This window comes from Salmo salar, chromosome 18, assembly GCF_965601325.2.
Source record: "Salmo salar chromosome 18, fSalSal1, whole genome shotgun sequence".
NCBI lineage: Eukaryota > Metazoa > Chordata > Actinopteri > Salmoniformes > Salmonidae > Salmo > Salmo salar.
Window position 1 is genome coordinate 17,778,341 of NC_138308.1, and position 17,213 is coordinate 17,795,553.

General features: G+C 39.7%; 1 protein-coding gene across 1 annotated transcript in view; it reads right to left on the reverse strand.

Moving 5' to 3' along the window:
- The window catches only part of rin2a (Ras and Rab interactor 2a), a 68,515-nt gene that overhangs the window by 19,183 nt on the left and 32,119 nt on the right, over positions 1 to 17,213 (reverse strand). Inside the window, exons 3-7 of the mRNA XM_014154583.3 lie at positions 6,815 to 6,915; positions 5,048 to 5,258; positions 4,034 to 4,145; positions 3,036 to 3,108; positions 462 to 553 (exon numbers count right to left, since the gene is read on the reverse strand). Coding sequence (XP_014010058.2) covers positions 462 to 553; positions 3,036 to 3,108; positions 4,034 to 4,145; positions 5,048 to 5,258; positions 6,815 to 6,915 — 589 coding nt within the window. The remainder of the gene's footprint in view (positions 1 to 461; positions 554 to 3,035; positions 3,109 to 4,033; positions 4,146 to 5,047; positions 5,259 to 6,814; positions 6,916 to 17,213) is intronic.

The window sequence follows — 17,213 nt, forward strand, 5'->3', positions numbered from 1 at the left end:
CAGGCAGAGTGACATTACGGCTTTGAGCACATTGCACAGAGAGTGGTTCATGACCGAGTATGAGGTTTAATACCCCAGTGAGGCCTACTTAGGGGCTCCAGAGCCCCAGTGCTCTCCTGATCATGTGCCCAGCTGAGCAGCACTGATTTGGGGCTCAGAGAGGCATTGTTCTTATGGGTGACTCATTGAGCCATGTCACTTTGGGCTTTTACTAGTTTAACTTGGAGAATGTGGTTAAATGTGATTTACGAGAACACCCTGAGGAAGAAAAGCTTGGTTTTAAACAGAACAGATGTGGGATTAGACCTAAGGTACTAACAATACTTTTCTAAAGCCACTACAGTCAACTAGCAGGCAGTCAATGACCATCCAGATACAAAGTGAGGCTACACTTTTAATCTTCATGCTTCAGACATGCATTATCAATACAAACGCACAGTATCAGTCTAGTGGACACTCACCTGCTCCTAGCTTGGCCACCTCCTCCAAGTCTGTTGGTGTCCTGGCTGCAGAGATGGCTTCAGGAAGCTTTAGGGTGAATGGCAAGACATCCCTAAGAGAGAGAGGCAGACAGAGTCAATATGTGAGATGAAAATGAGTGAGAAAGACAGACAAAAAGAAAATGGAGTGAGAGAGAGTAAGAGATAGGAAATTAATCACTGTCCCTGTAGTGAGTCATTTAATTGGGGTGACCAAACAGCCCTTCCCTAACTAGTGTTTGTCCCATGTGTGGTTTCTTGGGCTAGAGAGAGGAGTGGCACACACACACACACACACACACACACACACACACACACACACACACACACACACACAGAGAGAGAGAGCGAGAGAGAGAGCCAGACAGACACACAGGCCAAGAGGCTCAGCACCCCACCCTGTTTCTTCCTGTGTCTCAGATAACTTATGAGTCTGAAGTGCACATTTACTAAGCTCTAATTGACATTATCATGGCAAGAAAATGTAACCAACATCGTTCCAAGAGCAGAATAAGGCTGCTATTTTGTCATAGGCAGTCATATATTTAATCTGAGCCTAGAAGAAAGTCCTTATCCTCAGGCCTGAAGGGAAGCCAAAGTAATTCTTGCTACTCAAGAGTGGTAAAGCGCCTTTACTGGTTCTAACAGCAGACCTATAAGCTTTCTGCCAGCTCTGAGCAAACTGTTGGAAAAAATGGTGTTTGACCAAATACAATGCTATTTCTCTGTAAACAAATTAACAACATACTTATAGAGAAGGGCACTCAACATGCACTGCACTGACACAAATGACTGATGATTGAAAGAAATTGATAATAAGAGTGTGGGAGCTTTACTGTTAGATTTCAGTGCAGCCTTTGATATTGACCACAACCTGTTGTTGAAAAAACATATACGTTATGGCTTTTCAACCTCTGCCATATTGTGGATTCAAAGCCATCTATCCAATAGAACTCAAAGGGTTTTCTTTAATGGAAGCTTCTCTAACGTCAAACATGTAAAGTGTGGTGTACCGCAGGGCAGCTCTCTAGGCCCTCTACTCTTTTCTATTTTTACTAATGACCTGGCATTAAACAAAGCATGTGTGTCCATGTATGCTGATAATTCAACCATGTACGCATCAGCAACCACAGCTAATGAAGTCACTGAAACCCTTAACAAAGAGTTGCAGTCCGTTTTGGAATGGGTGGCCAGTAATAAACTGGTCCTGAACATCTTTAAAACTAAGAGCATTGTATTTGGTACAAATCATTCCATAAGTTCTAGACCTCAGCTGAATCTGGTAATGAATGGTATGGCTGTTTAACAAGTTACTTGCCGTTACCTCAGATTGTAAACCGTCAAGGTCAAAACATATTGATTGAATGGTTGTAAAGACGGGGAGAGGTCTGTCTGTAATAAAGAGATGCTCTGCTTTTTTGACACCACACTCAAAAACAAGTTCTGCAGGCTCTAGTTTTGTGTAATCTTGATTATTGTCCAGTCATGTGGTCGAGTACTGCAAGGAAAGACCTAGTTAAGCTGCAGCTGGCCCAGAACAGAGCGGCACATCTTGTTCTTCATTGTAATCAGAGGGCTGATATAAATACAAGGCATGCCAGTCTCTCTTGGCTAAGAGCTGAGGAGAGACTGACTGCATCACTTCTTTTTATAAGAAACATGAATGTGTTGAATCCCAAATTGTTTGCATAGGAAACTTACACAGCTCTGACACACACACTTACCCCACCAGGGGTCTTTTCACAGCCCCCAAATCCAGAAAAATTCAAGAAAGAGTACAGTACTATATATAGAGCCATTATTGCATGGAACTCCGTTCCATCTCATATTGCTAATAAAAAAAACAACAAACCTGGTTTAAAAAAACGATAAAGCATTAATTTTCTGTATTATGTCATGTTGTGTGGACCCTAGGAAGAGTAGCTTCTGCAACAGCTATTGGGGATCCTAATAAAATACAAAAAACTCTAAACAGAATGAGAACTTTGAGCCATGCACTCAGTTGAAATCATACTGTACAAAGTTCATTATAATCTTTGACCCCTTATGTTTTGTTTGCAGTTTTGTTCCGTCTCTATACGTAAACACAAGCTACAGACAGTTCAAGGCCTGTTTTCTTCCTCATAGACAGTTCCTGCTTTCCACCCCCCACCCCCGTTGATTTGTGGCCTTGACAGGTTGCCATTCACCACCACCAGACAAGAATGTTTTCAATCAAGCTCAACCTCCAAGTTTTAGCCAAGCTTTAATAGCATTGTTTGAAAAGCCTTGAGCTTGTTCAACTAACCAAGTCAATATGTAATTAGAATTGTTATAGTGCAGACTCGACTGACATTGTTAGCTTTCGAAGAAAACAGTGCAATAGTCTCAGTGCAATAACATGAAGTGATGAGGTGACCAGTAAATGCCATTCTCTGTACTTCAACTGAAGCATGGTTCTTTCAGTAACTTCTGGGCTCCATGTGTTCCTCTTCAAAAGGAATAGGTGATTTATAACTAGGATGAGAAAGGTAGTGTGTGTGTGTGTGTGTGTGTGTGTGTGTGTGTGTGTGTTACCTGCTGATGCAGCAGAAGGCCACAAGACGGAACAGGTCTGCGAAGCCGAGGCCCGATCCCTCCAAGGAGAATGCTGTGATGGGATACATTTATATTTAGGGAACTTCAAAATCAGAAGCTGTATTTGCATAATCAGAACAAAAGCATGGCAATATTCCTAGATGGAAGAAGGGAGTTGGAGTGATGTTTTCACTTGGGAACTACTATGTCATACTATATACACACACACCACTAGCATTATCATGAGTAGCTAACTGTTGCTCACATATTTGCAGAAGGGTAAGTCTGTTTTCTTGGCATGCTGGCATGGCTGAGTGGGTGTGCCAACAACTAGTAGGCATTTGGTGCATTTACAAGCTGCAACAGGCCATCACACTTACCAGGCTACATCGCATTAGTAAAGAAAGGCAAAAATACCTGGTGAGACATTTTCTGGGATAACACAACCAACAAATAGCCTAATAAGATGTTTCTATTCACTTCAAGAACGTCAACAAGCCGTGGCTATATTAAGCCTTGTTTAAGGTTAGCTTATGTGTGACTCCATAACACATAACTACTTTCACTAGGTAAGTATTAGGAAATAGGTTTTTGGGAAACTCCAAATGCTCTCGGCATTGACCTAGGAGTATGGAAAGGGAAGTGAAAGGGGGATACCTAGCCAGTTGAATGCATTCAACTGAAATGTCTTCCACATGTATGTAGAAAGAGAGAAGAGAATGTTGAGGCCCAGGATGACGTCACATATTGTACTAGACAGTAGTAAACTGTGACAGCAACACTTCAGCACTGGTGTTGATTCAGGAGGGTGAAAACCCCCAGGGGAAATCCACAGAGAGCAAAAGGAATACAATAGAATAGAATATTCAAATGATCAGAGGGAAATTGTTTTCTTTTTTTGTGTTGAGAATAAGCTTATAATAACCACATGTATTTGCAGGATACATTTGGATGATAAAGATCCATAGTCGATGGGAATGAACAGGCCAGGTGCTTACTGTATTGACTCTCCTTCACAGGGAAGTCTTTGACGGGTGTCTCAGAGTCCTGATGCATACGCAGAGAGATCACCTTCCTCTGCAGGGTAGTTGACTTCCTCACCAGAAACGTCTGCAGCCAGGGTTAAAAAAAAGCAACTTGAGAAACACAGACAACAATAAAAACGTTGAAATGGAGAATATCAGATACTTCGAAAGTATATGTCTCCATTAGTCCTCCATTGTGTGAGATTGTCACGGTGTCTTTGCGTATTGTGAGGTTGTTGTTGCATGAATAGGAGTTTAATGGTAGGGTCAAGTAACTGATGCACCTAAAACTTGTTTCTGTAATACCTACACGGAAATGGCTGTCAAATAAATGGCTCTGCTCTGTAAATGGAATGAAACAGCCGTGTGAGATGTTTCAATGTCGTGTTGACTATCTCTGTGGAGATGTTTCAATGTCGTGTTGACTATCTCTGTGGAGATGTTTCAATGTCGTGTTGACTATCTCTGTGGAGATGTTTCAATGTCGTGTTGACTATCTCTGTGGAGATGTTTCAATGTCGTGTTGACTATCTATGTGAGATGTTTCAATGTCGTGTTGACTATCTGTGGAGATGTTTCAATGTCGTGTTGACTATCTGTGTGAGACGTTTCAATGTCGTGTTGACTATCTGTGTGAGATGTTTCAATGTTGTGTTGACTATCTGTGGAGATGTTTTAATGTTGTGTTGACTATCTGTGGAGATGTTTTAATGTTGTGTTGACTATCTATACAGCTTTAAAAAAGAGATGGAAATCACAGTGTGACCTCTCTGGTTAAATAAAGGATCAACATTTTTTTTTTACAAGTGATCAAAATAAACTACTGTGTATTTAGATGAGATGTATCATTGATTATCTTGTATAACAGTGTAAGCTTTATGCATGGAAACTCCATGGAAAACTTGATTGACTCCTGTTTCACAATCAGTTCTTTGGAGAATAAAAAAAAATATATATATTAGAATGACTGAGTGTATCTGGTCTCACCCCGGTGGGCTGCGGTTCCAGTATGCTTGTGGAGTCTGCATGGTTAAGTCCCAGCTGCAGCCACACAACGTGCGTCTGCACCAGCCTGTCCAGCACACTCATCCTTCTACGCAACGAGTCGTAGCCTGAATCTCTAGCTCCAGCCAGCCGTGCCCCCACACCAACACAGGGAGGAGCCTGTAGGAACAGACCTCCCACTTCCCCATCCAGCCTGAGTGAGAGGAAGAGATAAAATTAGAAATATACCTTTAAATCCTCTATATGTTTCCTGATAGTAATACCCCCCCCCCACACACACACACACACACACAGACAGAGAGAAAAGCAAGCATGCACAAGTGCACATACACAGATACACACACAGATACAGACTAATAATAAAACTGGACCATTTAGCATGAGAGCCAATTAGTAATATTGAGATGAATCATAGTTATAAATGGATTTCAATACTGAGAAAAGCATAATGGCCCAGGAGGAACAGTACTTCAGTGTAGAAGGACAAATGTACCCAACAACATCTAACATTGAAATGACCCAAAGCAAGCACGCCTACTGAGGCCCGTATCCCTCACCACTCGTACTTCTTCAGAAATGGGTGCTGGGTACGCAGACCCCCGAGCCACTGCGGCCCCTCATTAGGAGTTCTGTTTTTTTTGTGGCCCGAACCCCCATCAGAGTTGCCCATCCCTGATCTAAGTGATTGATAGTTGGTATTCAGCAGTCATAAAAGTATGCCTTATTTGCTTTGAAGAACTACTAAATAGTGATTTTGTCAGACAGCAGCTCTATAGAGATGAGTTGGATTAAATAATAAAGTCATCAAATAAAACATGTGTAATATACACAATAACTGAAATATTTGATTAAAGTAAAGTAATAAATGATGGTTAATAAGTAATAAGCAGTAATGGGCGGTCACTACCATCATGGGAGTTTTATTCATTGTTTTATTCTGTGTTGCTACAGCATTCAACCCACACAATAAGTTGGTAGAGCATGGCACTTGCAACACCAGGGTTGTGGGTTCAATTCCCACAGGTGACCAGTATGAAAATGTATGCAATCACAACTAAGAAAAACACGATTCCCTTTTTATAATCGAACCGAAACGACCTCAAAAATGACTAATGGCTCAGCACTAATATTTAGCAATCTACAAAATGATGCCGATACTGGGTATATTTTATTATAATCTACATGTCATTATTATGTACCTAATGTCAGGTAACCCGTAACCCATAATCTAATTTACACAAATATGCTTGGTGTTCACTTTGAAAATCCTCTACTCTTATACTCTTTCCACTGTCAGATCCCTCTGACATCCTGTCAACACAATGACATGATGAAACTCCGCTATGTGAATGACCAGAGCACACTATCCACACCTGCTGGTGGACACAGGGAATTACAGTGGAACTAAAATCAGCGTTACTCCAACTGGCACTCATCATCATTAATCATTCTTATCAAGCATCCAGTAACAATGAATTTAACAACTGTTGTTATGACATTTGAACAAGCAACAGCGGTCTGAAAGGATATTCTACTCCTTCCTTAAGGAAACAATCACAGTTTCAATGTCTTCCACCGCTTCCTCTCCCTCTAACATGCACAGCTAACGTTAGTTCTACATCAGCCCATGAAGGAAGCTGAAGCAAGTCTGCTCATCATACCGGTACTAGAGTAAACGGATATACAGAAAGAACAATTTTGTTAGTCAGTTTGCCTGTCTGTTTTAAACACACACACACACACACTTACCCCTGTAGTATGACAGGCTCTGGGTCTCTCTCTGCTGGCTCAGCCTTCTGCACCACCTCCCTCTTCAGAGTCCCGATCTCCCAGGCAAACGAGTCGATCAGCTACAGTACAGAAAGACGGGAGAATGATCAGTGATGAGGGCTAAAGGCAGAGTGATAGAAGCAACCAAGTTGAGAAAAAAATGAAACCGAGTGAGAGTGTGTGTGTACATTTCTTGTATTTGTGTGAGACTACTTTTCACTTATTCCTGCAGACTCAGGAGCTGGGAAAATGTTAGTCACCTCCCAGTGTGTGTGTGCGTCCACCCTCTCCTCAGAAGAGCCACTTCCCCTTTACTGACTGGCCAAGACTACAAGGAAAGAGAAAAATACCCATTCCTAGACAAAACAAACCAGAAGAGACGCCAAACTCACATAACATCCTCTAGCCTAAAACATCTCACGCTGATACTGAAGTTTACAAGATAAATAAATCCAGCCATGCAAAACAAATAGTCCAATTTAGAATTTTTCCACAGACCAGTCATATCCAGTATAGGTCACTGTTTCAAACACATGAACACAAAATTAGCTGAGTTCACACACACCACTGTGAAATCTGACTGGACTCATACACGCACCCATACCCCATCCTCAGAGTCTATGCTTCTACAGCCATTCCTTGCTCCTTGTTAGTCCAACCATAAATGAACACCAGTCAGCAAACCACACACACATGCACGCCTGCTACTCTCCCACTACAGCTCACTGCCAAGACACACAGCCGGAGAAGAGCAAACGGAAGCTTTAACACATGCTTAATCCTAGAATCCAATAGATTTAGACAATACAACCTTCCCTAAATAACCACATTAGCCATGCTTAACCTCTTGACGGTCGCCTAGGATAGGGGGCGCCACAGCGCATTTTAAACGGCCTACTACTCAAACTCAGAAGCTAGGATATGCATATAATTAATACTTGTGGATAGAAAACACCCTAAAGTTTCTAAAACTGTTTGAATGGTGTCTGAGTATAACAGAACTCATATGGCAGTCAAAACCCCGAGACAGATCGAAACAGGAAGTGGAATTCTGAATTGCGAACTCAACTTCATCACATTGCCTATTAATCACACCGTGAGCTATGGTTCATTGAGCACTTCCTATTGCTTCCACTAGATGTCCCCAGTCTTTACAAAGTGATTTGAGTCTCCTACTGTGAAAACTGACAGAATGACACGCTGTGGAACGTGGTCACACGGAGAGGGCCATCACCATTATGACGCCGGCGCCCCTGGTTACCCTCCCCTTTCGAAACGTTTTGAAACACAATGCAATCGTCCCCCTCGAATCTTATTGGAGCTCTGGTTGAAAAAGGCCCTAAAGATTTATGTTATACAACGTTTGACATGTTTGAACGAACCTAAATAAGAAAAAAATGCATTTTGTTGAAAGAGTAGCCCCGCGCACGTCGGAACTTTTGGTGCAGCCTTCAGAACGCGCTAATGGAACATAAAGAATGAACTTTTTCGAACGAAAATACATTTGTTGTGGACCTGGGATTCCTGGAAGTGCCTAAGGATGAAGATAATCAAAGGTAAGGGATTATTGACAATAGTATACAAGACTAGATTTGATATGCGATTGTTCCAAGATGGCTAGCCTATTGCTATTGCTAGCCTATTGTTCTGAGTATCGCATCCCCTTTTATCGCAAAGTGTGATTACCCAGTAAAGTTATTTTTAAATCTGGCATTACAGGTGCTTTCAAGAGATATTCATCTATAAATCTTAGAATGACAATATTACATTTTAAAAATGTTTTAGAATAGTAATTTAGTAAATTGTAGCGCTGTTTCATTGGATGCATTTGAGGGAAAATAGTTAGTCAACGTTACGCACCAATGTAAAATGCTGTTTTTATATATAAATATGAACTTTATCGAACAAAAGAATGCATGTATTGTGTAACACATCTTCTGATGAAGATTGTCAAAGGTTAGTGCTGCATTTAGCTGTTTTTTGGTTATTTGTGATGCATGTGGTTGGTCGGAAAATGGCTATGTGGCTACTTTTACGATATACTCCTCTAACATAATCTAATGTTTTGCTTTTGCTGTAAAGCCTTTTTGAAATCGGACAGCGTGGTTCGATTCAGGAGAGGTGTATCTATAAAACGATATCATTTGAAAAAAAAATTGAAAAAGAAAATTATAAAATTTTGTTATGCTAATAGCGATAGGATTTTTCGCTGGATGTCCGAGGCCGCACAGGGGTTAAACGACATCAGCTTCTATACTGAATTATTTACATTAGCAATAGTTCACAATATCTAGTGTAAATCTCTGCTTACCTTGAAAGTGAGTTAGGTAAAATAAGCAGTGGTCTAGCATCATTACCACCGAACAAAGACCCCAGTTTGACAACCGTCACCTCTGGGTGTTTTCATTTCATATGAGGCGACAAATGTCTTCCTGAAAATCAGGAAGATTGCTCAATTACATATATGGTTGATTCTAAAGAAGTGTAAATTGCAGTCCAACATCCAAAAAACTATTTAAAAAAAAAAAAAACGAATTCAATCCAAGGCAATAGCAAACATATTGTTAAATTAATATAGTAAAAAGTCAAATGTTTATACACCTATTTCTATTAAAAAGGTGGTTGTCACAAACCCTGTCTCCAAAACATGTTTGAAAATAAAGCAATTAAGGCATTTTTTTAACACTTATTTCAATAGAACATCGTTTTTGAAAGATACCGATCTAATTAGTAGTTTTGTTTATTTTTAAACATCTTTCAAAAAAAAAAATTCTGTCACACCTTCTGATGTCAGCACTGAAAACACACATTAAAAGACTGTAGAATGATTGTTTCTTAAGCCACACCCCTACAAATATCACCTGGTGATGGGATTGCACCCCTCTCAACAATGGCCACATGGTGAGTAGTCCACTAATTTTCTCCAAAATATTTGCAGGCAAGTTGACAAAATCTTCATGTATTTTTAAGAAGTGTAACTAACGGACATCTAAAATATCAAGAAATATGTAAAGTACGGTTTTGGTACTAACATAGGATGTTTGCTGGGATGTACAGTCGTGGCCAAAAGTTTTGAGAATGACAAATAGTAATTTCCAAAGTTTGCTGCTTCAGTGTCTTTAGATATTTTTGTCAGATGTTACTATGGAATACTTACATATAATTACAAGCATTTCATAAGTGTCAAAGGGTTTTATTGACAATTACATGAAGTTGATGCAAAGAGTCAATATTTGCAGTGTTGACCCTTCTTTTGAAGATTTAACCTGTTGGGTCTAGGGGGCAGCATTTGCACGTCTGGATAAAAAAAATGTACCCGATTTAATCTGGTTACTAATCCTACCCAGTAACTAGAATATGCATATACTTATTATATATGGATAGAAAACACTCTAAAGTTTCCAAAACTGTTTGAATGGTGTCTGTGAGTATAACAGAACTCATTTGGCAGGCAAAACCCTGAGACATTTTCTGACAGGAAGTGGATACCTGATGTGTTGTATTGACTTTAAACCTATCCCATTGAAAAACACAGGGGTTTAGGAATATTTTGGCACTTCCTATTGCTTCCACTAGATGTCACCAGCCTTTACAAAGTGTTTTGAGTCTTCTGGAGGGAGATCTGACCGAACAAGAGCCATGGAACGGTGATGTCCCATTAGACACCTGGCGCGCTACTTCATGTTGGGTACCCTCGTTCCAATACGTTATAAAAGACTATGCATTCGTCCACCTTGAATATTATTCATGTTCTGGTTAAAAAAGGCCCTAATGATTTATGCTATACAACGTTTGACATGTTTGAACGAACGGAAATATATTTTTTCCCCTCGTTCATGACGAGAAGTCCGGCTGGCTTACATCATGTGCTAACGAGACGGAGATTTTTGGACATAAATGATGAGCTTTTTTGAACAAAACTACATTCGTTATGGACCTGTGATACCTGGAAGTGACATCTGATGAAGAGAATCAAAGGTAATGGATTATTTACATAGTATTTTCGATTTTAGATCTCCCCAACATGACGTCTAGTCTGTATCGCAACGCGTATTTTTCTGGGCACAGTGCTCAGATTATTGCAAAGTGTGATTTCCCAGTAAGGTTATTTTTAAATCTGGCAAGTTGATTGCGTTCAAAAGATGTAAATCTATAATTCTTTAAATGACAATATAATATTTTACCAATGTTTTCTAATTTTAATTATTTAATTTGTGACGCTGACTTGACTGCCGGTTATTGGAGGGAAACGATTTCCTCAACATCAATGCCATAGTAAAACGCTGTTTTTGGATATAAATATCAACTTGATAGAACTAAAAATGCATGCATTGTCTAACATAATGTCCTAGGAGTGTCATCTGATGGAGATTGTAAAAGGTTAGTGTATCATTTTAGCTGGTTTTATGGTTTTGGTGACCCTGTCTTTGACTTGACAAAACATTACACACAACTCTTGTAAATGTACTGTCCTAACATACTCTAAATTTATGCTTTCGCCGTAAAACCTTTTTGAAATCGTAAAACGTGGTTAGATTAAGGAGATGTTTATCTTTCAAATGGTGTAACATAGTTGTATTTTTGAAAAATTTGAATTTTGACATTTATTTGGATTCAAATTTGCCGCTCTTGAAATGCACCTGCTGTTGATGGAGTGCACCACGGGTGGCACGCTAGCGTCCCACCTAGCCCCAAGAGGTTAAACCAGTTTTGTTTCATTCTCTTGAGCCATTTTCTTTGGCCAAATGAAGTTCCAACTCTTAATGTTGTGTTTGCTGTGATATAATATCCTGCTCATATTTAACCTATAAACAATGGCTTGACTTACTTTTGATATTACCTAGTTTAGAAACTTTTGTGAAGGTTTGGTGTGTTGTGGCTATTAGCCTATTATACTGCACACTATGATATGAAGGCAGTGCGCACCGGTGCTCCAACTGACTCCGACAGTTGAACTTGAAGTGAAGAAGAATGTCTTAGGTCTACCGGAGTTACTCCTATAATCTAACAATATAATTTGTATTTTTATAAAAAAATATTCTGATAAAAAAAAAATACGATTTAGCCCACTTCTGCACACCTATCTGTATTACTGACACAGTAGCCTATCTGACAAGGATAAATAAATGCATGTTGGTGTAGCATGTCATGGACATATCTCTCGCTCTCTGGGGATAGGCCTAAGCTTCTCATATATATATATACATATACATACATACATACATACACACACACACACATATGTATATACATACACACACATACATACACACACACATACGTACATACGTACGTGCGCGTGTGTGTGTGTTACACACAGTTGTATACAGTTGAAGTCGGAAGTTTACATACACTTAGGTTGGAGTCATTAAAACTCATTTTTCAACCACTCCACAAAATTTCTTGTTAACAAACTATAGTTTTGGCAAGTCAGTTAGGACATCTACTTTGTGCATGACAAGTAACTTTTCCAACAATTGTTTACAGACAGATTATTTCACTGTATCACAATTCCAGTGGGTCAGAAGTTTACATACACTAAGTTGACTGACTTTAAAACCTGTTGGGGATAGGGGGCAGTATTGAGAATTTTGAAAAAAATATGTGCCCATTTTTAACTGCCTCCTACACCAACTCAGAAGCTAGGATATGCACATTATTGTTCAGGTTTGGATAGAAAACACTCTGAATTTTCTAAAACTGTTTGAATGGTGTCTGTAAGTATAACAGAACTCATATGGCAGTCAAAACCCTGAGACAAATTCTGACAGGAAGTGGATACCTGATGTGTTGAATTACCTTTAACCTGTTAGGGCTAGGGGGCGGTATTGACACGGCTGGATAAAAAACATACCCGATTTAATCTGGTTACTACTCCTGCCCAGTAACTAGAATATGCATATAATTATTGGCTTTGGATAGAAAACACCCTAAAGTTTCTAAAACTGTTTGAATGGTGTCTGTGAGTATAGCAGAACTCCTATGGCAGGCCAAAACCTGAGAAGATTTCAAGCAGGAAGTGGCCTGTCTGAGAAGTAGTGTTTCATCTTGGCTCTTTTTATTGAAGACTCAGGATCTGTGCAATAACGTGACACTTCCTACGTCTTCCATAGGGTCTCAGAGCCCGGGAAAACGTTGAACGATATCGAGGCAGGCTCTGGCTGAAACACTTTATCGCTTTTGGCAAGTGGCCGCTCAGAGTACTATGGGCTTAGGCGCGTGCCCGCTTCGACCGAATGCTTTCTTTTCCTTTGTCTGTTTATCTAAACGCAGATTCCCGGTCGGAATATTATCGCTTTTTTATGAGAAAAATGGCATAAAAATTGATTTTAAACAGCGGTTGACATGCTTCGAAGTACGGTAATGGAATATTTAGAATTATTTTGTCACGAATTGCGCCATGCTCGTCACCCTTATTTAGCCTTTAGGATAGTGTCTAGAACGCACGAACAAAACGCCGCTGTTTGGATATAACGATGGATTATTTTGGACCAAAACAACATTTGTTATTGAAGTAGAAGTCCTGGGAGTGCATTCTGACGAAGACAACAAAGGTAAGAACATTTTTCTTATAGTAAATCTGACTTTGATGAGTGCTAAACCTGCTGGGTGTCTAAATAGCTAGCCCTGTGATGCCGGGCTATCTACTGAGAATATTGCAAAATGTGCTTTCACCGAAAAGCTATTTTAAAATCGGACATATCGAGTGCATAGAGGAGTTCTGTATCTATAATTCTTAAAATAATTGTTATGCTTTTTGTGAACGTTTATCTTTAGTAAATTCACCGGCAGTGTTCGGTGGGAATGCTAGTCACATGCTAATGTAAAAAGCTGTTTTTTGATATAAATATGAACTTGATTGAACAAAACATGCATGTATTGTATAACATAATGTCCTAGGGTTGTCATCTGATGAAGATCATCAAAGGTTAGTGCTACATTTAGCTGTGGTTTGGGTTTATGTGACATTATATGCTAGCTTGAAAAATGGGTGTCTGATTATTTCTGGCTCGGTACTCTGCTGACATAATCTAATGTTTTGCTTTCGTTGTAAAGCCTTTTTGAAATCGGACAGTGTGGTTAGATTAACGAGAGTCTTATCTTTAAAATGGTGTAAAATAGTCATATTTTTGAAAAATTGAAGTAATATCATATCTAAGGTACTTGAATAACGCGCCACAGGATTCAACTGGCTGTTGAGTAGGTGGGACGCAAGCGTCCCACCTAGCCCATAGAGGTTAAGCCTATGCCATTGAAACACACAGGGGCTTATTAATCGTTGAGCACTTCCTATGGCTTCCACTAGATGTCACCAGTCTTTACAAAGTGGTTTGAGTCTTCTACTGTGAGAACTGAACGAACAAGAGCCTTGGAACGGTGGTGGCCGATAAGACTCTGGCGCGCGAGTTCATGTTGGGTACTCTCATTCCAATACGTTTTAAAAGAGAATGCAATCGTCCGCCTTGAATATTATTCATGTTCTGGTTGAAAAAGGCCCTAATGTTTTATGCTATACAACGTTTGAACGAACGTAAATATTTTTTCTCCCCTCTTTCATGAAGACAAGTCTGCGGGCTTAGATCATGTGCTAACAACACGGAGCTTTTTGGACATAAATGAGCTTTTTCGAACAAAACAACATTTGTTATGGACCTGGGATTCCTGGAAGTGACATCTGATGAAGAGAATCAAAGGCAATGGATTATTTACATAGTATTTTCGATTTTAGATCTCTCCAACATGGCGGTTAGTCTGTATCGCAAAGCGTATTTTTCTGGGCGCAGTGCTCAGATTATTGCAAAGTGTGATTTCCCAGTAAGGTTATTTTTAAATCTGGCAATCCGGTTGCGTTCAAGAGATGTAAATCTATAATTCTTTGAATGACAATATAATATTTTACCAATGTTTTCGAATAGTAATTATTTAATTTGTTGTGCTGATTTGACTGGCGGTATTGGAGGGAAAAGATTTCCTCAACATCAACGCCATAGTAAAACGCTGTTTTTGGATATAAATATGAACTTGATAGAACAAAAAATGCATGTATTGTCTAACATAATGTCCTAGGAGTGTCATCTGATGGAGATTGTCAAAGGTTAGTGCATAATTTTAGCTGGTTTTCTGCTTTTGGTGACGCATGTCTTTGCATTGACAAAACATTACACACAGCTATTTTCAATGTACTGTCCTAACATAATCTAACTTTATGCTTTCGCCGTAAAGCCTTTCTGAAATCGAACAACGTGGTTAGATTAAGGAGATGTTTATCTTTCAAAGGGTGTAAGATAGTTGTATGTTTGAGAAATTTGAATTATGACATTTAATTGTTTTCAAATTTGGCGCTCTTGATATTTCACCTGTTGTTGATAGGGTGTACCAGGGGTGGGACGCTTGCGTCCCACATAGCCCATAGAGGTTAAACAGCTTGGAAAATTCCAGAAAATGGGGTAATGACTTTAGAAGCTTCTGATAGGATAATTGACATCATTTAAGTCAATTGGAGGAGTACCTGTGGATGTATTTCAAGGCCTACCTTCAAACTCAGTGCCTCTTTGCTTGACATCATGGGAAAATCAAAATAAATCAGCCAAGACCTCAGAAAATAAATTGTAGACCTACACAAGTCTGGTTCATCCTTGGGAGTAATTTCCAAATGCCTGAAGGTACCACGTTCATCTGTACAAACAATAGTACGCAAGTATAAACACCATGGGACCACGTAGTCGTCATAACGCTCAGGAAGGAGACGCGTTCTGTCCTATAAAGGTAAACGTACTTTGGTGCGAAAAGTGCAAATCAATCCCAGAACAACAGCAAAGGACCTTGTGAAGATCCTGGAGGAAACAGGTACAAAAATATCTATATCAACAGTAAAACAAGTCCTATATCGACATAACCTGAAAGGCCGCTCAGCAAGAAAGAAGCCACTGCTCCAAAACCGCCATAAAAAACCCAGACTACGGTTTGCAACTGCACATGGGGACAAAGATCGTACTTTTTGGAGAAATGTCCTCTGGTCTGATGAAACAAAAATAGAACTGTTTGGCCATAATGACCATTCTATAAATCATTCTTATTTATGTCAGCATACAGTCCTCACCATATGTACAATATGTGGACAGTGAAGCTAAAACGTGAATGTACTCCAGTATTTTGGATTTTAGATCAAATTAGCAAAATTACATGATAGTACAGAATGCCACCTTTTATTTGAGGGCATTTTCATACATATGTTTTACCATTTAGTAGATGTGTGAATATTAAACAAAAACTGGAATCATTAACGTTTACAAAAAAAATACATAACAGAAAAAGAAAGTATTGCTACAAATGTTTAATTGTAGCTAATTAAACCAATCACACGCCAGGCACACAACCAATCCCTTTTCACGCAAAATTTCCCTCAGAACTGTGCCGCCCCTTTCTGTCAGCTAAGTAATAGCCTTAGCTATCAAGTTAGCTAGCAAGAACAACAATGAAATGTGGTGTAATTGAAGCTTTTTCTTTTACAAAAAAACAAATGATCATGACCAACTACAACCAAAAGATGATGATGGTGTCAGAGATGCTGCTACCGATCCACCTCCTCAGAAAAAGATGAACATGTTTCGAAGGGGTAGCGTCACAATTTCAAGTGGCTAAGGAGGGACAAAACTTGCAACACAATGTTCCGTGAGTACTGTTGAAAATGTGGAGTAATAGCAGTAGGGAAGACTTCTTTTGCCACTGGGTTCAACAACGTAAAACACGAGTCATTGCTAAAACATTACTTAAGCCTAAAGCACATCAAGTGCATAGGGGCAGGAGCAACATCACTACGTCTACTAGCTACCAGACGTATATTTGACAGGCAACAGGTGACAGCACAAGCCGGTGAACAGGCAGAACTAAAGATTAACTAAAGAACACACTTCAGAGAACAGGCCTTTCTAATCGACCTGGCCCTGGTATCCTGGAATGACATTGACCTCATCCTGTCAGTAGAGGATGCCTGGTTATTCTTTAAAAGTGCCTTCATTACCATCTTAAATAAGCATGCTCCATTCAAAAAAAATGTAGAACCAGGAATAGGTATAGCCCTTGGTTCACTCCAGACCCGTCTGCCCTTGACCGGCACAAAAAAACATCCTGTGGCGTTCTGCATTAGCGTCGAATAGGCCCCGTGATATGCAACTTTTCAGGGAAGTTAGGAACCAATACACACAGGCAGTTAGGAAAGCTAAGGCTAGCTTTTTCAAACAGAAATTTGCATCCTGTAGTACAAACTCCAAAAAGTTCTGGGACACTGTAAAGTCCATGGAGAATAAGAGCACCTCCTCCCAGCTGCCCACTGCACTGAGGCTAGGAAACACCGTCACTACCGATAAATCCACTATAA